We start from the raw sequence: 21,625 nt of genomic DNA, 5'->3' as shown, positions 1-21,625 counted from the left end.
TTCATTGTGGCATTCGGAATCTTTACTTGGGAGCTCGGAGTCTTAGCCGCTGGACCACCAGGGAAGTCCCAGGTGGTGAGACTCTTGAGAAAACTGAGAGGCAAGCATATTAAATATGATTGATTTCTTTGGTAAATTATAAGAAGGAGGGTGCAGAAGAGAACTACAGTGTGATGGAAATGCCTTACTATCGATAACTTAGACAATTAGACATTAGAAGTAAGTAATGATTGCTGTTAATTACCTTTTTGTCTAAGAAAAAGTGCGTCACGACGGGGTATGATTAAATTCTTGTCAACAATACTGAAAGTTTACAACTATTGCCATAGTCCTTTTTCTTCAGCCCACCCTTCCCAGACTGCCCCTTCCACAGAGGCCTGCACGGGCTGCTGCTGGTGCAATACTCATGTCAGCAGTCACGTGATGCCTTCATGATCGGCCTTTATTTTGGGGATGTTCTAAGCATGGGCAAGGAAAATTTTCAATGTCCTCTCTTACTCCAATAGCTATGCCTGCTCACCTTTACCTGTAGGTTTCAACCAACCCACCTTGACAGATTATGGTCTGAGCAGATTGGCCCTAAAGAGTCCTTCAGTTAACCAGCTGTTAGTTCTGCAAGGGACACAATACAAGAGAGATACCAAGCAATTTCTCCCTACCTATCTTAATTTTGCAGAATCAAGTAGGCTATATATCTTACTTTTTCAGCCCTGCCCGTTCCCCACTCCCACTGAAATTTATATATTCCTTCTTCTAACACATATACCCCACCCATACAGCCTTTTACTCAAAATAATTATGAACTGAAAAGAACTCTAAGCAGGAATATTAGCTTCACCGTTTATTAGCTCTATGGCTTGGGAAGGTCCTTTAACTTCTTTGGATCCTGACGAATATCTCCATCTGTAAAACTCATGATGGTTGGACAAGGTCATTATTTTCTGGAAGGTAGTTCAAGAACCCCTAGCTGTTCCAAATTGTGTTCCAGGGCATTCCGGTCAATATAAGTTGCAATGATATTTGTTTTGATTTATACTTTCAAGTGGTAAAAATCATTTAAAATTTCCCATTAAAATGGAAATATTTGAGAGCCTCCAATAGCACAGCAGGTGACTATGTGCTGTGGTTAATGAAGGTCAGATGATTTGGGAACAGTTCATTACACATGTACAGAGAAAGCCTCAACCATTTTGACTGTTATTCAGTATAATTTTTTAATTTTGGAAGGGATATTAACATTTATACAGCATGTTGACATTTATACAGTTAAGATACAGAACACTTCCATTACCGTAAGGATGTCTCATATTGCCTCTTTATAGCTACTTCCAATTCCCTCTCATTCACTCCCCCTTTAACTGCTGGCAACCATTAATCTGTTCTCCATTTCATTTCTATAAATGAAATCATACAGTATGTAACCATTTGGAATTCACTTTTTTCACCCAGCATAATCCTCTGAAGATTCATCCAGATTGTTCGTGTATCAGTAGTTCATTCCTTTTTATTGCTGAGTAATATTCCATGCTAGGGATATACTACAGTTTGTTTAACCATTTACCTGTCAAAGAACATCCACGTTGTCTCCAGTTTTTGGCCATTACAAACAAAGCTTCTATGAACATTCATATTCAGATTTTTTTAGTCAGTGTAAATTTTCATCGCTCTGGCATAAATGTTCAGAAGTGCAATTGCTGGGTCGTATGGTAGCTTTATATTTAAGTTTTTAAGAAACTGTCAAACTGTTTTCCAGAGTGACTATATCATTCTACGTTTCTACCAGCCATGCATGAATGATCCAGTTTTCCACATTTTTGCCAGTATTTGGTGTTGTCACTGGTTCTTTTTTTTTTTTTAATTTTAGTCATTCTGACAGATATGTAGTTATGTCTCATTGTGGTTGTAATTTGCGTTTCCCTAACGGCTTATTGATGTTGAACATCTTTTCATGTATTTATTTATCATTTATATAGGCTCTTCTCACCAAAAAAAGTGGTAACTATGTGAGGTGATGGGTGATGTGTGTCTTAACTTGATTATGGCAGTCATTTTACAATATATACATACATCAAATCATCACATTGTACACTTTAAATATAGACAATTTTGTCAATTATACCTCAATAAAACAAACAAAAAGCATTACCAGCACACCACTAACTTTAGCTCATCCATTTCTCATTTCTCTGATTTTCTATGTGCTCTAAGTTAGTACTCCATGGCTTAGAAACAGTTTGATTTCTGTTTCCTCTTTGCTAATTTTGAGAGCAGAATTCATGATTTTTACTTCTTGTACTTTCCCATGGCACTTTCTACAGAGCTAGTCAGAAAGTAGGTGTACCTAACAAATATACCGAAGTCAACTGATAGACTGTTAAAGCTTATAAGTGGTGGAAGAAACTTGGATTTGAGAACCATACAACTTTTTCTTCTTTTACTACCAATATCTTGTTTTTACTTTCAGCATTTCAGACTTAAAGATCACTGAAGGAAAATATTCAACCAGGCTCTGAAGAAGTGCTCCGGAGCTTGGGCATAAGCTATTCTCTATTCTTCACATGCGTATTTTTGGCCTGAGGCTGCACTATTTAATTTTTATTTATTTATTTTTTAGTAATCTCTATTTACTGTAGCAATTCATTCAGACAGCTAGACAATTTATTCCTTAACCTACTGTGTTTTGTTCAAAAGATCTTGTACCAATATTGTTTCTTGAAGGATGGATTCATTTCTTAGCCAGTAACAGGATCAATGTCAAATTGATCCTTTTCCTTAATCAATGGTAAGCTCTTTTTCATTTACTGATGACAGATATGTTTGCTCTGGATTTTGTAGTTTTTAAACATGTCTTTTCCTAGGCAACCTGTTTTTATTTTTTATGTAGTTCTTCAGATATTTAGAAAGCCCTTATTTTTTGTTTCATGATTATATTTATAATATTACATACCTCTCTTGGTTTCCAGTTTTCCTAGACAGTACCTGTTAGTTTCCTACTAGGAAAAATTGATAAATTATAATGTCCCTTTTTTGTCTCTCCCTGCTCTGCATTTCCTCTCTCACCCAATTTTAGTAAAAAATATTACTTTTCTTAGTGTTCACCTTCATATGTTAAATATTTTTATACTCCCATGATTTGGTACATCAGATTTACTTTTAATCATTTCACTCCCAGCTACACCAGATGAAGCAATCAATGCCACTACCTTCTTTTCCTTTCTGTCCCAAATTTATGTTAATTATCTCGTATCTGTGTTGTCAGGGCATATAACACCAACACTCTGTTCTGTAACCTTAATTCCTACATTTCTTGTATTATTAGTTCTACAGTAAATATATTTTTTCAATATTCTCTGCTGTCGAGGATGGGAAATTTTTCCCCTACCCCTCTTGGTTATTTTGGCTGGTCTAGTAATTAAATTGACACAAGGCAGATTAACAGGGGAAAACAATTAATTGTGCATGTACAGGACTTCATAGAAATATGAGACTCAAAGAAGTGACCAGAGCAGGCAGCTTTTATACCTTTTAGACAAAGAAACAATACATTTGTGAAGAATTGACAAGACAGAGAAGTTTGGGCTTGAGGTAGTAAATTGGTAAAGAAGTACAAGTTTTGTTTATACAGCCTTCTTGGCCCTGCACTTCATATCTCTGGAGATAAGGATGTCTCTTTGCCTTCTGGTACAGGGAAGGTGCCTTTCACATGAGAGATTTATTTCCTCCTTTCAGGGGAGCAAGAAAGGGTCAGAGTGTCCTTCTCAGGCCAGCTGTTTCTTACGTAACTTTAATTCAAAATAATCAATATGCCAAAGTGGCATATTTGGGGGCATCCTGCCCTGACCTCCATCACTGTTAATGATGTCCATACGTCATAGTTACCCCAGTCATTTATTGTTTGGCTGAATTAATCCCTTAGCCGTTTTTTTTTTTTTTTTCCTACAGGTGACTATCAAATCTCATCTGAATTTATGCTGATTTGTTATACATGTCAGCAATTTCTGATGTACAGCAAAGTGATTCAGTTATATATATGCCAAGCATAGAACCTTGCACATAGAAATTACTTTTAAAATATTGAATGAAGAAAAGGATATATGAATAGTAAAATAAAGTTCAAGTAACAAAAGTTATTCACAATCCCTACTTGAAAATCTAGTTCTGTCCTAACTGCTCACAAACTACCTGCTTATATTTTGCATCAGTTTAAAGAAATCATGACATTTACCCTTGCAAAGCTTCCTGGTGCCTCTTTCACTCTCTGTCTTGCTCAGACTTTACCAACAGTGTTTCTGTGATCAGAACTGGCTATTGTTCAGTCTCTAGGAAGTAACTTGCCTGGACCTGGATACTTTTCATTCTATTATTTGCCATTAACCTAAACTGTGAACGTACCCCTCTTTCCTGCTTCTACTTCTTTCTCTTTAAAGAACTGTTCTTTAAAAAGTTCTATAGTTTTAGTACTTGTTCATTGATTCATTGATTCATTCATTCATTCATGGCATCTCAGTTAATTTGAGGCTTTAGCTTTTAACATTATTATCACCAGTCTTTATATTTATCTGTATTATAGAGGCCCTTGCCATCTTTAATATACACCCTTTTAATATCCGAGCTCATGAAAGAGGTTGCTGTGAACCACAGTAATTTCATTCAATGCTTCACCCTTTTCTTTCTCAGTGAAATTTGTGTGTGCCTGGTTAGAATTTTATATCCTATACCCTACCCTCCCTCTTGTAAATATTCAGGCAACTAAGTCATTGCCATCTGGAAACTTTATGAATTCTAATTTCTCTTGTTTCCTATCTGAAATATCCAGTTTCTGTTTTTCTTAATTAATATAAATCTATAACAGAGTTTATATGTGAGGTATTTTATATGCAAAGGTTAAGAATCAAGTAACAGTATTAATAGTAGATGTTATCCAATATATAAAAATGTGGGTCATGTTTATTTTACCAATTATATTTGAGTACATTGATTCCATAGTAACAACATGTTTTCTTTGATAATTTCAAAGCTTAATTGGGAAAAATCTTAGATGAAAATATCTTCTTAGTTAGGATTGAAGAATGAGGATCTTAAATTTATTTCTTGAATATCTGTTGTTAAATTTCTACATTGCTATATACTCAACTGCAGAGGTTATAATAGTTATGTTCTCTGAATTCTTTTTTTTATTACCAATTCACTTCCATGCAAAACAAATTCTCCATAAATATTCTCAGAAATATCCTGAATGGCTTTTCTGTTTCCTTCTATTTAATTCCTGCCTGACTTTAGCCTGAGGGCCTGATAGGTAATCGTAGTCAAAATGAAAGTTTAAAATCAACTCAGAACTAGTTTGCAACTTGCCTGGTACTAAGGGATTTGCAAATCTGTAACTCAATCAGCTCTTGGGAGCTGAGTTAATTATGGCAAATCACACTAATTAAATTATTTACTAGGTCTTTATTAAAAACAAATCTGTTATGTTTTAGAATGCATTGTGGATTTGCCTTAAGACTCCTAGCTTGTCTTGCCCTGTATTATGAAATTCCTAGTTAGACATTTAGTTTAAGTGAGAACCTTAAAGATACGGTGAAGCTGCAGGTTTCTCTTGCTGTTGTTTAGGTCCCCAGGCCTCCAGTTCAATTCAATTCATATTTATTGAACACCTGTGTTGTGCAAGTCCCACGTGTTATATGTTATACTCTATGTCCTCAGAGGTTACAAATAAAAACCTGATGTAAGAAATGTACATAAATGACTACAATTCAAGGCAAACAAAAAATACATAATCAGAAAATAAAAGAGAAAAAGAGATGGGCTCGGACAGGATTAGAACTTCACAGAGATGGGGAAAGAAGATTTAAGCTGGGTCTTAAAGCAGCAGAGGGACCTCTACAGGCAGAAATGGGGAGTGACGCTGAGGGCATTTGAGACAGGTCACAGTGTGAATAGGACTCAGAGGGAAGAATATGCGTAGCCTGATCAGAGAGCAAGCAAGTTAAGCTAAGGTAGCAGGTGAAGTCTTGAGGGGCATGGCAACCCATGGGTCTCTATTGCAGGGCTTGATAAGTTTTTGGTTTGGCTACTTTGTTGAGTTGCTTGAATCATTGAACAAAGCAGCCATTACAATCAACTTACCAGGTACAGAGGCAGCTCTGAGTTTGCCTCCACTTCGGGCCACTTGAGCAGGGGCTACTCTGCAGTGGAAAGACACTGCACAGCGTCTCTCACTCCAGTATGGGAATGGGGAGGGCAGTGATTCTACATAGGAGCACTGGTGCACACACACATCTGCACTTACGCTCCTGGGAGGCCTCCAGCATACGGGCAAGTCTGTCTGTGTTAAAATCCTAGTTCTGCCCCTATGAGCTATGCAAACCTGGGCAATTTATTTAGCCCCCTAAGTCTTACTTCCTCCTTGAAAAATGACCACGATAATATAACACCTACTTTGCAGGAATGTTGTGAGGATTAAATGTGAGTTAATGCATATACAGGACCAGGACTGCATTATACAGCACCTCTGTGCATTCAGAAAGTGTCAACCCTCTCTCCAGGTAGGTACAACCCTTCGCCACGGCACTCACATCAGTGAGTGGAGATGAAGGAGGATTTCAGTCCCCTCACTCCTTTACCCAAGCATCCCTGTGCAGGGCGCAACCTGCACAACTGTACACACAAACCCTGAGGAAAGGTCTTTGCATAATATTTGGTTATAGCAAGAGCTCAATAAACATTGGCCATCATTATAGTTATTAGGTGGCAAACCACTCCACATGGTGTTGAGGCTCAGTCGGAGACCATCTGGTTAAGCCAATTGTGAAAAGAGACTGATGTATTCACAATGCACAGGTAGGTCTTAGAAAAGTTCAAAGCACGGAATTGGAAAGCAAACCCGTGGGCATCCATTCCTATGACACTCTCCTCCCACTAGGTGGTGCTGTCTCTCACAGAGGCACAGCTTCAGCTTGCTTTGGTGGAACTGACCTCCGATTAGAAATGGCCTTTATTTACCAATCATTCAATCAATAGCCACGTGGTATCTGTGTCCCACAGGCTTCCTTCAACTCTCTGGAGGTGTTACTTCTCTCTCAGAGCACCAGTGTCCCACAATATACTTAAACACTGCTCCAAAGAAATGATTCTCACTAGATGGTAGAAAGCTGTAGGAGGGCTGTCAGCTGCTGTGAAAAAAGCTCCATTAACCTCCTAACTCTTCGGATTGAAAACCAGAATGTTAGCAATAATTTATTTAACAAGTAGCAGCATCACTTTACTATTTGACGACCTTTGGCATTGTTAGAGCGTGAGTGTGGAAGCAGGACATGATAATCCAACTGTGTGCTTATAAAAAAGTTAATCTCTAGACGCCTAGTGTCCACACCAGAGGAAGGGGATCCTTCCCAACTTAAGTCCTAAAACTACAGTTTTGTTATTTTTATCTTTATCATTTTTAAGTTCTTCTGGTTCTAAAGAACTTGTGAGCTTCACTACACAAAAGATAAGTTTCTGAGAAGTCTTTTAGTTAAATTTGTATACATCAACTTATGAGGATAACTTGCTACTTAAGAGATTCTTTAATAAATTACTTTGTAAAATGAAATTTTTCATTTACTGCTATTCAAGTCCACTTGTGAATACGCAATATATGTTTGCAGAGTTTCTCCCTTTTTGTCACTCCCAAGTCTGACAGATTTTGAGGAGAAAATATTAGACTTCAAGGGTATTTTTCAAAAGATTACTGCAAACCACTGAAGACAATATGAATGAAATTTTCAGGCAAAGCAAATGGATTGATTAACAAACTGTAAGCGGTCTTCTGACTGCTCCCGCTGTTCGTTTTGGGCAGTGCTGGGGCAGACGCTGTGCTGCCGCTGTGCCGTGTCCATTTGTAAACAGAGCACCTCCTATTCATTTGGAGAAAAATCTATACCTCAGTTTTAATGGTGAATTATCTGCAAAACGAGAAGAGGGAGTAGAAATTGTGAAATCAGATCATGATATTTTTCCTGCCTAAAATGCTCCTGTAACTTCCCCTTGCCATGGTGGTAATCAGACTCAGAACGCTTGCAGGATAGACTCCTTCCACAGCATTTGAAGGTTACATCTTTGCAGAAGGAAGGATGTAGTCAGGATGAGAGATGACGCTATATTAGAATATCCAAAGGGAGTGTGTGTTCAAAATGTTCAGACCATACACACAGCCTTTGAGAGTCTGGTGAATAATATACCACATACACTAGTTCACCCCAGGGAGAAAGTCCTTTCTCCACTGCCCTGGAGGAAGAAATAAAATCCTGAATTCCCTAGTTCAGTATATAACGTCCTACATATTGACTCCTGCCTAAATCTCCTGCTCATTTACTGCAAGCTCCTCAGTGCATTCTGTGACCAGCTATAATACATGTTCATAATTACCCCCATATACGCCATTTTCCCTCAGACCTATGTGCATTTTTTCTGCCTGGAATACTTGTCCCTTTATTTATTTAAAAATTTTATTTATTTATCATTTATTTTTGGCTGTGTTGGGTCTTCGTTGCTGCGTGTGGGCTTTCTCTAGTTGCAGCGAGAGGGGGCTACTCTTCATTGTGGTGCACGGGCTTCTCATTGCGGTGGCTTCTCTTGTTGCGCAACACAGGCTCTAGGCACGTGGGTTTCAGTAGTTGTGGCACATGAGCTCAGTAGTTGTGGCTCGCGGGCTCTAGAGTGCAGGATCAGTAGTTGTGGCTCACGGGCTTAGTTGCTCCGTGGCATGCGGGATCTTCCCAGACCAGGGCTCGAACCCGTGTCCCCCGCATTGGCAGGCAGATTCTTAACCACTGTGCCACCAGGAAAGTCCCTGTCCCTTTTTTAGATTCTCCAAAATGTCCTTCTCATCTTTCAAGTCTCAAGCCTTTAGCGTCTCTCTGACATACTCTTGTCTTCTCCTGGAAGCTAATTCTCACCTTCTTTGGGTCATCTCTTTATTTCCTCCATCAACTGAGATTAAGAACTGCCTTGTTTAATATTATCATTGTACCAGGCACGTAAAAGTGAATAAACCTGTGTCCAGTGAATAAATGAATGCAGTACTGTTCAATGGGGATACATCTCATCTGGGTTACTCAGAAATGATAACTTAGGACTGTGAAAGAAACCGGTGTAAATCTTATTTAAGAATTAATCAATTAGCCTGTGTTTTAAAATCTAATTCAGATAGAAGGCAAAGAGACAGCAAGCATCACAAACAAAAATACTTTAGCAGAAGCTGAAACTTTAAAAGTAAAATGTTCAGGCTATCGAAGATAAGATGGTAGCATTATAGATTCTTAAAATTAAAAGAGAAATTCAAGTTCATATAGTTCCAGGCCTAATTTCAGTATTTCAGCTGAGAAAGAGGATCCCGAGAGGTGAGACCGACCCATTTCAAAGTATCTCGGCATTTTCCTTTCTGATGATCTTATGTCACGGGAGGCGACATCATGGGAAGTGATCTCTAAGGGCAAGCTGGAAGTGAGAACTATTAAGCACAGCAAAATTCTAAGCAGCCCCCGAAGTCCTCTCGGACCGTGGTCATCGTGCTGCAGTCCTGCCCTCCACCTCGACCACTTGCTCCTCCTTCTAAGGAATTATAATACAACAGTTTTCAATTCTACTTAAAGTTCTGTTATATGACATTATTTTTATTCTCAAGTAGTTGCTAATATAAACTTTAAAAGAACTGATTTTTATATTAATGGCCCTTTTTCATAAAATGAGATAAAAATGAGCTGAGAGAGATTTTTTTTTCAGAGAGAAAAGGACTAGGAAAAGGAAGTAAAGTTCCTAAATTTAGGGGCATTGTATGTGGGTCTTATGAGCCCCTAAACGTAAGAACACTGTGTCTTTCTTCTTCATACTGAGAAGCAAGGCAGAGGGGGAGAAAGATGGGAAATCTTTGAAATGAAGCCTGGGCAGTTAGTGAGGTGATTCTGGAATAGAAGACAAACCGAAAGGTTGTTAAGTCCTATGGTCAGTTCTTCGTCTTCATCTTACTTAACCTAGCAGCAGAATTTGATACAGTTGATTGCTCTCTCCTGCTGCAGATGTTTTTCTTTCCTTAGCTTGCATTCTGTCTTGTGGCTTTGGTTAGCCACAGGGCTCATCCCTTGAATGCCTTTATTTTTATGTCTTTGTGTATTCATTTGGTGAGCTCATCTAGCCTCATGGCTTTATGTATCACTAATTTGTTTTTCCAGCTCAGACTCCCCCCACAAACGTGGACGCACATTCACCTGCCTCGTTAACCTTTCCTCTTGGACTTGAACAGCATTTCAAGCTTTACATGATCCAAGCTGAGGTCCCATTCCTCCTCTCCAAACCTGCCCCTTCTGGGACCTTTTTGATCTCAGTTTATGGCAACTCTATCCTTCCAGTTGCTTAGACTCGATCCTGGTCTCCCCTCTCACAAACCCAACATCAAATCTAAGACAAATTCTGTTAATTTTACCTTCAAACAGAGCAAAAGACCTGCATGTTAGATGGTGAAATGTTGTGCTCATTACTGTATCCTGAGTACCCAGAAAAGAAAGCCCCCTTGAAAGTACTCATTTACACTGATACTGGGTGGTCCAGACCTTCAGGATTGTACCCAGACTTTCTAAGCTGCATCAAAACACTTTAACAAAACCTCAAAACTCAACTTGATGTTAGTATTTTTGAATTATAGTATTCGAATTTAATATTTTTGAATTAATACTTTGAACTATTTAATATTTTTGAATTATAGGAAATGTGAAAAATTGTCTTATTTGTATGGTAATTGCATATTAAATCCTCAAATCAAGCTACAACTAAGCTGCATATAATGTATGATAGTAGAAATTCCATTTTGGAAAAATCAGAGTGTTTTGTCCCAGGACTGACACTATTTACTAGAGGTAAATCTAAGTCTAGCAGAAATAATTACATTTTTCTAGTTTCCTGACAGAATCTCTAAGCTTAACTTTTATACTGGAATTGTTTGAACAAAATGGTGAATCAATTTTGAAATGTAAAAAATAAAGATCTGAATGCAAGTGGGGGGCAATACCAGGATCTCTTAATGGTAATGAATTTACACTGAAATTTTAATATTTTAGCATGGTAAGTTTTCCTCATCAAATTCATAAAATTTTTCTACAACAGGTAAGGTCAAAATGCTCTTTTTCATAATTAACTACTAACTGATGGAATGTCATGCATGAGCAACTTCAAAAAAATCAAAACGTAACTACAGGTGCACATGAAAAGATCGATTCTTTTCAGAAAGAACAGAAGAGAATACTGGATTTTCAGTAATTCAAATTTTACTTTGGTTGTCAATATAAAGCTCTATTATACAGTCTTGATTATGATGATGTTTAGTTTATATAAAACAAGATACTAAGAGTAGTGAAAGTCCCCTTGCCTTAGCACTATCAATTTAGGATATGTAAGAGGTTAGAATTAGGAAAGACTAGAAGAAAAAGACTCAAAATACTTTGAGCATCCATTAATGTAAAACCGATCTCTCTCTCTTTAAAACTCAAATGTGTGTGTGTGTGTGTGTGTGTGTGTGTGTCTTTTATTCTCTGACCCTCTCCTCCATAGCCTACTTATGTCTTATCTCTCTTACCAAATTTGGGCTTCTTTTCTACTTATTCTCTCTGTACAAATGGTAAACTTCTTCAGGGCTAGAATAGTGTGTCCCACTGCCCCACCCCATCTTGGCATGCATGCCCTGAGCGGTCTAGCACCACATTCTGCATATACTAAAATGTCTGCATGTATAGAATAGACAACTGAATGGGATAGTTGCTTTAATGTCCATTTTATGTCCCAGAAGTATGATACTGTTAGTAAGCCCTGTGTCTGTAGAGTGATTACTATTTTTTCAAAGAACTTCTGTAATTATGCTCTTATTTTATTCTCATAATGATATGAAGTAATGAGAGCAGTATTATTACACAGGTGGGAACTAAGGCACAGGCATTTCAACGGTTTGCCTTAATTCACAAAGACATGGACAAATCTGAGACTAAAATACAGATTCCCTGCTTTCTTTTAATTCAGGGTTCTTTCTCTTGATGCCCTTGAAATGTCTCTCACAGTAGTGAAAATTAAGAGCTTTGTTCTAAAAAAAGAAAAAAAGAAAGGTCGACCTGCTTTCTTAAAATTCACTTTGCATCAGTTTTAATTGAATCAACCTTTAGTTAAGTTAGACAGGATATAACTGCTAACCTACATGAACAAGTCACCAGTGTTCAGCAAACCATTTAGCACATATTTGATGCGTGCTTTCTATGTGGCAAGGTCTTTACCAGACACTGGTGACGAAGTGGGAAATGTAACTGGGGGCCAGTACAGAATACTCCCCACTTTTTGCCCATTATTGGTTTAGTGTGCTTCTACAGCACTACCTTACTAAAAACTACCCTCGCGTCACTTGCCTTTGTGCTGCTGTGTGGAAACAAAATGACGGAGTGATGTCAGCAATGCAGTTTCTCCCAGGGGCCTGTGACATCAGCGCTCCTGATGGAAGGCGGTGCTAATACATTTGACTCACAGTTTCAGTTGTGTTCCAGTCTGAAAAAAACAAAAACAAAAACAAACAAAACAAAACAGTAGAAAGCACAGCAAGAGCAAACAACCAATTATCAAAGTACTGGTAAGCATACTAAAATAAATGATTTCTTTTCTCTTCTCACATTTTTCTACTCTGTTTTATACACAGCTGAAATAAAATATGCATTTTTAAAAAAAATAACAGCCCCCAAGACCAAAATAATGAACAAGTGCAGAAAGGAAGGAAGGAGGAGGAGAAAATCTGAAATATACCAAAGTATAAAAATGAAGCCAAGTGAAACATACACAGTACTGCTCCCTAAACTACAAAATAACAGGGCAGAACAAAGTAGGGTTCTCCAAGATGTGTGAATGACACCGTTTTGCCCAAGAGGCAAGATAAAGCTGCAGTCTGATAAGGCTTTTACGGAGAATGGGCTGTATCAGAAGGGAATATGGGGTGCCAAATGGCTTTGTGGGGTGGATGGGATAGTACGGCTCATGGTAACAAGAGCTGTATTTTAAATTCTCAGTCAAAGGCCTGCAAGCCCCACACCTGTTTTCAGGAACACAGAGTACCTGTGGGCAGGTGAGAAGTGTGGTGGCAGTGGGTGCCTTAAATGTGAAGACTGGGAAGCCACATGGCTCCCTGGAAGTTCACGTACAGTGCCGCCAAGTCTCCTGTTCCCAAAATAAAAGTGGGTGGTTCCAGGGACAGTCCCTTTAACACTGTGCTGCAACCATTTCAACCTCAGGCTCCTCGTATCAGTTGCTAAAATTATCAACTTGACACAGGACATGCACTTCTTGCTATATATATATAAAAGGGACACCTATTTGGATGTCGGTAACGTTATATGTACCTTCCTCAGAACAGCGGTAGTATTCAGTAGTCGTTCACTGCTTGATCACATCCTCACTGAAACTCACCCTCACCCATAAACCACGGGGACACTGTTCAAAAATCCAATTCACTTTGTTTCCATTTGAGAAAACCAGCAGGAAAAGCCAATTTCCAAAACAGGCAAATGTGGAAGTGATTATTAGCATTATGAATAGGTCATTCTCTTAAATGTTTGAATTACTCAAAGCCTGCTTTACTGTGTGTGTATAGATGATTAGCTACTTGAGGAATAGATCTCATTAAAATGGTGAGTGCCATGGTCATTGTATTATTATTATTTTTATTACGGTTATGATTATTATTACTCCCATATTACAGATGAATAAACTGAGTCTCAGAGATTTTAAATAGCAAATCTAAGGTGACAGAGAAAGTAAGTGGTGAGGCAAGACTTGCTCATAGGTCTATGTCATCAGTAGCATATTTTCATTTATTTACCACACCGTTTCTCTTTTTTGTTCTTTCTATTATTTTAAATATTGTACGATATAAGTAGATCTATAATAACTATTATATAAATGGATAAAACAGGCATAAATTTATTCACATAAGAGCAGAAATGTCCCTGAAATGTACCAAACTACATTTTCAAATGTCGGGTATAGGTTTTTTTCATAAATTGAATTATACTCTAAACCTTCATATGAATTTTTAATATTATAAGTTACAAAGCTATAAAAATTAGTTTCACAATGTTGCTTGCTTTTTTTTTTTTTTTTAAAGTACTTGACCACTTTTTTCTTTCTTTTTTTTTTTTTAATTTTTATTTATTTATTTTTGGCTGTGTTGGGTCTTCGTTTCTGTACGAGGGCTTTCTCCAGTTGCGGCAAGCGGGGGCCACTCTTCATCGCGGTGCGCGGGCCTCTCACTATCGCGGCCTCTCTTGTTGCGGAGCACAAGCTCCAGACGCGCAGGCTCAGTAGTTGTGGCTCATGGGCCCAGCTGCTCCGCGGCATGTGGGATCTTCCCAGACCAGGGCTCGAACCCATGTCCCCTGCATTGGCAGGCAGATTCTCAACCACTGCGCCACCAGGGAAGCCCTGTTGCTTGCTTTTTATAAGAATTCTTTGTTGAAAAATTCCAAATCAGATTAATAATTATAAAATGTGCACAATGTTCTAGCCTTCAACCTTAACTATTTCAAGACACAGTTAATGGTGGTATAAATACAAAATATTTCTTGGGGTTTGCTCCACGGATGACAGAAATACAGCCTCTTTTATCACAAAGAGGAGGTAGAACCTCTGAATTCACATTTATGGTTTCCACATTTTGCAATAAAACTGGTAAATTCACTACAATCCACGTGTTTATTCATTAACACTAAGTACAGAGAATGAATCAGAGAGATAAGAAGAAAAATAAAAGCATATAGTACTCCACAAAGCCTAGGGAGTAGAGAGTTCCAGGAAAAAAAGGGAGGGATCAATGGCAGCAAATCCAACAGAGGGCCTGAAAAATAAGAAATGGAAAGTGGCCATCAACCTTAGACACTAGGAGGTCAGTGAGACCCTTGAGAAGAGTTATTTTAATGGAGCTGTGGGGATGGAAGCCAGATGGCTTTGTGAATGCTGACAGTGGCCGAGTTAATCCAGGGATACCCATGTCAAAACAAACTTAAGGCAGATTATTTTCATTAGAAAATCAGTAAGACACTAAACTTTATCTTTTAAAAGAAAACAAACAACCCTTCCCAATTAAAATACTAATTTTCTGCTTGCTTTACCTCTGCTGCTCACTTTAGACTCTATGTTTTATAACTTGTCCTAAAAAGTCTTGATCAGATTAGATATCACTGAATGTCATATCCCCATCTGTGTGTCAGACTGGCAGGTATGAAATGCAAATCAAATGAAAAACAGTAAATTCCTACAACAAGAAGATCATATTTAATGAGATTTGACATGAGTCTAAAAGACGAAGAATGAGAAAGAGTGTGTGTTAAAACTGACTAAAAGTGGATTTGGATCTGCAGATGCAGACTCACAGATTTGTCTCTTGAACAACTGATTTTAAAATATTTTAAAATTCTACTTAAGTGGTTTTGCTTTGTTCCTTCAGCAAGGACCCTCATAGCAGCTGGGTTGGCAGATCATTTGTTTTCATGAGAGCTCTTTGAACCAATCAGGACCCAGATAATCTTATTACACCTCTGTGGCCATGTGTTTCTTGTGATGAGGGTCCAGAGAAATCTCACTTTACTATGTGCCAGGAATCGTTCATATTTCAGTTGTACAAGGTCAGATCTTAATTTAGCCACCAACTGGGTACTTAATTTTAGATACACAGAGGAACACATTGGCTCCAAGACACTTCCTCTGATTTAGAAAGGCAAGGTCCTGGATAAGAATGACAAGATGATAATTCCAAAAGGTGAGAGATTATGAAATATTTTATCTGTTCCTCACCAACTAGCTTCAGTAGTCTAGTATTGGGAATATTTTGAAGAGATGGAAACACGTATTGTGATAGCTTCTCATTACTTTCTTTACCATTGATCACCTGTCTAGGGCCTTTTTAATTACAGACTAAAGCCAGGGTTGTTTCATTCGCTTACAGAATATTAACTCAATTGCATAGTTATTAAGCTTAATAAAAAATAGTATCATGAGAAAAACAGATCAAGAATGAATATGCTCATAGAAAGTGTCAGCTTAGACACTATGGAATGTCTTAGCTAGCCCTGGTTTCTGAGAAAAAAATTAAATGATTTTTGTGAATAATTAAATTTTTATCAAGGTGTTTTTAAATCACTTATAACAAAAGATGGATGCTTAATATTCAGATCAAAAGAATTCCTTTAACTTCTTTTAGGTCAGATGGAAAAAAAAGGATCTCAGTAGAATTGGAAATTCGCTTCTGGAAATTAAATCATAGAGTCTTGAGGTTGGAAAGTCCTTAGAATTTATTTGAGACCATCACCCATCTGGCTCTTAAATGAATAGATAACTTCTAAGGAACATTCTACATCTAAAATGAAATGATTTCTATGAAATAGCAGTAATGTGGACGAGGAAGTCCTAACACTGCTTTGTGCTGAGAACATTATTATTGTCATAAAATATCATAATTCTACACTTTGTTGTTTTTATCGGAATACCTTGTTTTGAAATGAAAATCTACCTAAAATATTTATATTTTCACTAGAGTTGTTTGATAGGTTTGCTAGTTATTTGCTTAAACTCTTTTTTAGAAAAATTTATTTATTTATGGCTGTGTTGGGTCTTCGTTTCTGTGCGAGGGCTTTCTGTAGTTGTGGCAAGCGGGGGCCACTCTTCATCGCGGTGCGCGGGCCTCTCATTATCGCGGCCTCTCTTGTTGCGGAGCACCGGCTCCAGATGCGCAGGCTCAGTAATTGTGGCTCATGGGCCCAGTTGCTCCGCGGCATGTGGGATCTTCCCAGACCAGGGCTCGAACCCGTGTCCCCTGCATTGGCAGGCAGATTCTCAACCACTGCTCCACCAGGGAAGCCCTTAAACTCTTTTAAAAACTTTTTCTGAGGCTTATGAATATTTGGATTATAAAATGAGACCCTTTTGTATTAATTCCGTCAGAGTAGCTGAGTCATGAGTTACAGTACAGCGGTCAAGCTGTGTGACCTCTAATGTCAAATGATTGGGTTTGTATCTACATCTCTGCCACTCACTAGATGTACAGGCTTGGACAAATTACCTAACCATTGTGTTCCTCAGTTTCCTCATCTGTAAAATGGGGGGGAAGTGTGTCACAGAAATTACATGACATAAAATATTTAACGTACTTAGCTTAATGCATGTCACAGGTAGGCACTTAATAGATATTGCTTATAATAAGTATTAAATTCAATAAGACAAATATTTATTGAGGACCTGCTGTGTGCTTGGCTCTCTGCTAAACCTTTGAAGGGAGGGGAGTTATTGGTGTTGTTTCTGGGGAAAAGTGTAGAATGCATTATTTAAAGGCAGTAAACTCCTTGGTGCATGGATCCTATTGCCTTGTGTCTAGCAATGTGCCTGGAATATAGCAGACACTGAATACATATTTTTGAATGAACGAATAGGATGGTCTGAAAATCCTCAGGAAAAATAATAATAATTACTGAGAACTGGTGAGTCAACGCTCCTCCTTTGTCTTTTTGACTTAGTAGAGAAGAGGAATGTAGTAGATACTATGCATCTGTATTTCAACAAGATATTTGACAGTATCTCTTGACGACGGTCTTGTTATCATAAAGGAGACATTAATAGTAGATGGTGGTGTCTTTGGGAGGATTTGTAACTGGATAAACAGCTTTTCTTGAAGGGTGCTAAATAATAGATCAATGTCAACCTGAAGGCCTCTGTCCTGCGCCAATTTCTGTTCAACATTTGCATTATTAATGGAGCAGGTAGACATATAGAAGACATGCAAATAGAACAATATTTGGAGGGATAGAAAATGCATTATCTCTTAGCAGACTGAAATAAAGGTCAAATGTAAAAGAAAGAAAGAAACACAATAGGATTAAATAAAGAGTCCTACACAGAATTGTACAGCAATAATGTGAGGGGGAAATATGACTTGTAGAATTTAGGGCAACAGAGGTCCAAATCAAGTCTGTAATATAATAGCCCCCAATTCGTCTGAACTTGGGCTAAATTAACAGATCTTCAGTGTCTAGCAAAAGGGAGGTGGTCACACCTGCTTACTGTTGTGTTGGTCTGACTACAGCTGTCGTACTGCCATCAGAGCCCATGGTCCAGAGTCACTTTTAGAAAGAGATGGATAAACGAGTGTGTTTACAAGAAAGCAATCAACATGGTGGAGGAAGGTGAACCCACATCATAGGAAGAACAGTCGTCCAGGTCTGGGTGGAGAAGCCTCAGTGGAGACCTGACAGCCTTCCTGAGACATGTTTAAAGGGCTCTCGTGTGGCAGAGGAGCACATTTTCTCAACGTGGTCCTGAGGAATAGAACTAGGATTATAGAACACTTATTCAAGGAGATGGATTCAACTTAAATGTACTTCCTAATTGTTAAAACTGGCCATAGATGAAGGGCTGTGTGGGATATAGTAAACTTCCTGTCACTTTGCTGTTCAAGCTGAGGCTGGATAATTACTTGTTGGGCATCTTGGAAATGGAATTTACAAGTGGGGCTACCTAAGGCTCTTCAACTCTGAAATCAGGTGATTCTAGAGAAAAGGAAGGAGAAGGAAATAAGGAGTGTGTCAGCATACCTGTTCAAGAGTGAGGACTAGAGCTAAAACCACCAGACAATCCCTAGACTTCTACTTCCTCGTTCCAGAGGGGTTCAGTCACAGAATAATAACAGGTAATGTTTGTTGACTACTTGCAACACGTCAGACACAGCTAATAAGGCAGCTAAGCTGGGAGGGCAAATTCAACTACTGCCTCCAGCAGAAAAAAATCAGTGGCCTGTATATAATTTCAGAATAATGTATGAAGAAATGCAATGGCTCATTATTGAGTTTTTAATGGAAAAAGATTTGACAAGCGCCAAACAGGAATGTCTGCCCTGTTCAGATGAAACAAATATTTCAGGAACAAATATTTTTAGAGGGAGAATATATGTATATCTCTATATGTATTTGTAAATGTATACATGTACAAATACACATAAGCATATGTATATGAACAATACTTTTTATTAAGGTCTAGAGATATTTAATTTTTATTGTAGCTAATTAATGTAGTCAGAACTTTTTTACTCACCCTACAATTCAACTGTGTAAATAAAAGGCAGCTATTTTATCATCTATAATGGGCTTCGTCTTCCTTGGAGCTGCCACTCACTAATTAGTGGAAACTAAATTTGGTCTCATGCAGACAGACACAATAACTTAGGTAAGGAAGCCTTTGCTTGGATCAGGTAAACAGATCAGTCTTTCATATTTCTGCTCCTCCCCAAGCCAAGACACTCTCTCCACCAGGGTTCACCTGCTTTACTATAAATGTGGGTACTTTCCTCTCTTCTCAATGTCACCAAGGTTTGGCCTGCCAGGAGGTGACCTATCTCACCACCTGTAAGGCTCAGCCTGTGAACCAAATACCAGGCCAGTTTTCTGGAAGACTTTGTAAGCTTTGGCTCTATAAAATCAATCTTAGTTCCCTCAAAGTGTCTGGTCATATCTGATTAAATGAACCTCATTCTCGTATATGACACTTATCTATGGCATTAAATATTCTTCAAGGATATGAATTTTAATAACTATATAGTTATCCATAGCTTGGGTGCACAATAATATCTTCTACAAATTCCCTCTTGTTGGACATTTGATAGTGTTTCTAATGTTTTGGCAGTTTACATATGACAGAGGTGAACATTTTCACATACAAATCTTTTTCCACATCTCTGAATTTCTATATGATAGATTCCTACATTTAGAATTACAGACAAAAGGATAAGTCTTTAAAAGAATCATGTCATCATACCAGCTTGTGATAAGGTCATGTCTGTGAATAATTTGTCTTTTCATGGGCCATGTCTGCTCTATTCTTTTCCATTCTCTTGTTTATATTCCCCTAGAAATCCACATAGTTGTGAACCTAAAGCTCCTTCCTATTCTATGTGAGTGTCATTTTCAAAAACTAGCATACGTCTTCAGCCATCTCTGTCACAATTGAAATTGCTTTGGAAATCAATAGGAGGGAGTAAAAATGTCTAATTTTGTAATATGAAACTAGAGATAAGCAAAACTAGTATGACAGGTGTTTTTTTTTTTAATTAATTAATTAATTTATTTTTGGCTGTGTTGGGTCTTCGTTTCTGTGCGAGGGCTTTCTCCAGTTGCGGCAAGTGGGGGCCACTCTTCATCGTGGTGCGCGGGCCTCTCACTATCGCGGCCTCTCCTGTTGCGGAGCACAGGCTCCAGACGTGCAGGCTCAGTAGTTGTGGCTCACGGGCCTAGTTGCTCCGCGGCATGTGGGATCTTCCCAGACCAGGGCTCGAACCCATGTCCCCTGCATTAGCAGGCAGATTCTCAACAACTGCGCCACCAGGGAAGCCCAGTATGACAGGTTTTATCACTAATGTTTTTACTTAGAAATTAAGCCTCAGTTAGTGCAGCCCCAAAATTGGATGTGAACTTGGCAAAAACATACATATGACGTGGAGGAAAAACACAAGGTTAATCTATTCTTTTGCTAATTTTAAGAGTAGAATATATTTGATCATTCAATTATTTATTTATTCAGCAAATACATAGTGAATTCTTATTACATACCAGATATCATACTTAGTGTCTAGAGAACAATATGTCCACTTCACCTTTTTATATCCTTTCTAAAATGTTGAGTTGTATCTTTTTGAGGCAACATAAAAGTAGCATTCATTTTCTGGACTAACATTGTGTGTGTGTGTGTGTGTGTGTGTGTGTGTGTGTGGTTTATCAGAACTAGTTGTGCTGTTAAGGAATCTGCTATTTCAACTGGTCTAGTTCTCCTTGTCATTCACAGGATTTCTCTCTAATAGAAAAGGCAAATACCACGAAGAGGGAATTGCTGTAACTTATTACTTGTAAATAGAAGTTACCTTTGTCTGTGTGTTGGAACCCAATTCTGACAGTTTTATGTCCCTCTGAAATCTCTTGGGGAATAGTTGCTGAAATCAGCCTAATAAAGCCATTTATCTGATTTGCCACTTTGTGCTACAGGATTCTGAAAAAGCAAAAGTGTGTAGCCACCAAATAAAAAACAAAGTTGTAACAACATTTTATTTATTTTGATTTCCATATGTCTTCAGTATTACACAGATGAAGGTCAAAACGAAGAAAAATGAGAATGAATATTGTTTTGTATATGAAAACTGCCTTTTTCTAATAAAACCAAAATGTGAAAATGCCTTTTAACTAAAGCTACTCCTCTCATAGGACAAATCCTGATGATTTTCTCTGGGACTTCTAATAGATAAGCTCCTCGCTCCAGAACCATTGCACTTCCAAGGTAAAAGAAAATTTCCTCAGAATATCAGCATCCCCAGTTCCACACAGCAGAACCTGCACCTCTTTCAGAACCTCAGAGTGTTTATTTTGGGGCTGGCCCTGTATAAAGAACACCAAATTTTACTGTATTGCCCTTTTCTTATCCCCTCCTGTCACCTTCCACTAGATTCAGTCTTAGACCTTCTACCATCTTCCCCACCCCATGCCACCCTCGGCAAATATTCTAAGAGATCCTGGTCCTACATGGGGGCCAGTATGGTGTTACT

At 38.2% G+C, this 21,625-nt stretch overlaps 1 protein-coding gene across 4 annotated transcripts in view; it reads left to right on the top strand.

Moving 5' to 3' along the window:
• Positions 1-15,728: 15,728 nt before the first annotated feature.
• Positions 15,729-21,625, top strand: part of ASB15 (ankyrin repeat and SOCS box containing 15) — a 31,104-nt gene continuing 25,207 nt past the window's right edge. For 3 of the 4 annotated variants that reach the window (XR_005021326.1, XM_036864484.1, XM_036864482.1), the window contains exon 1: positions 15,757-15,811. Coding sequence is in view for 2 of the 4 variants with exons in the window: in XM_036864484.1 (XP_036720379.1) it covers positions 15,796-15,811 (16 nt within the window). In the remaining 2 variants the exon portion in view is untranslated. Of the gene's footprint in view, positions 15,812-21,287; positions 21,361-21,625 lie in introns of all 4 variants that reach the window. The other variant, XM_036864483.1, reaches the window with a different exon arrangement.

The sequence above is a fragment of the Balaenoptera musculus genome, chromosome 9, assembly GCF_009873245.2.
Source record: "Balaenoptera musculus isolate JJ_BM4_2016_0621 chromosome 9, mBalMus1.pri.v3, whole genome shotgun sequence".
In the NCBI taxonomy this organism is placed as follows: Eukaryota; Metazoa; Chordata; class Mammalia; order Artiodactyla; family Balaenopteridae; genus Balaenoptera; species Balaenoptera musculus.
This window is presented reverse-complemented; position numbering and strand designations above follow the sequence as displayed.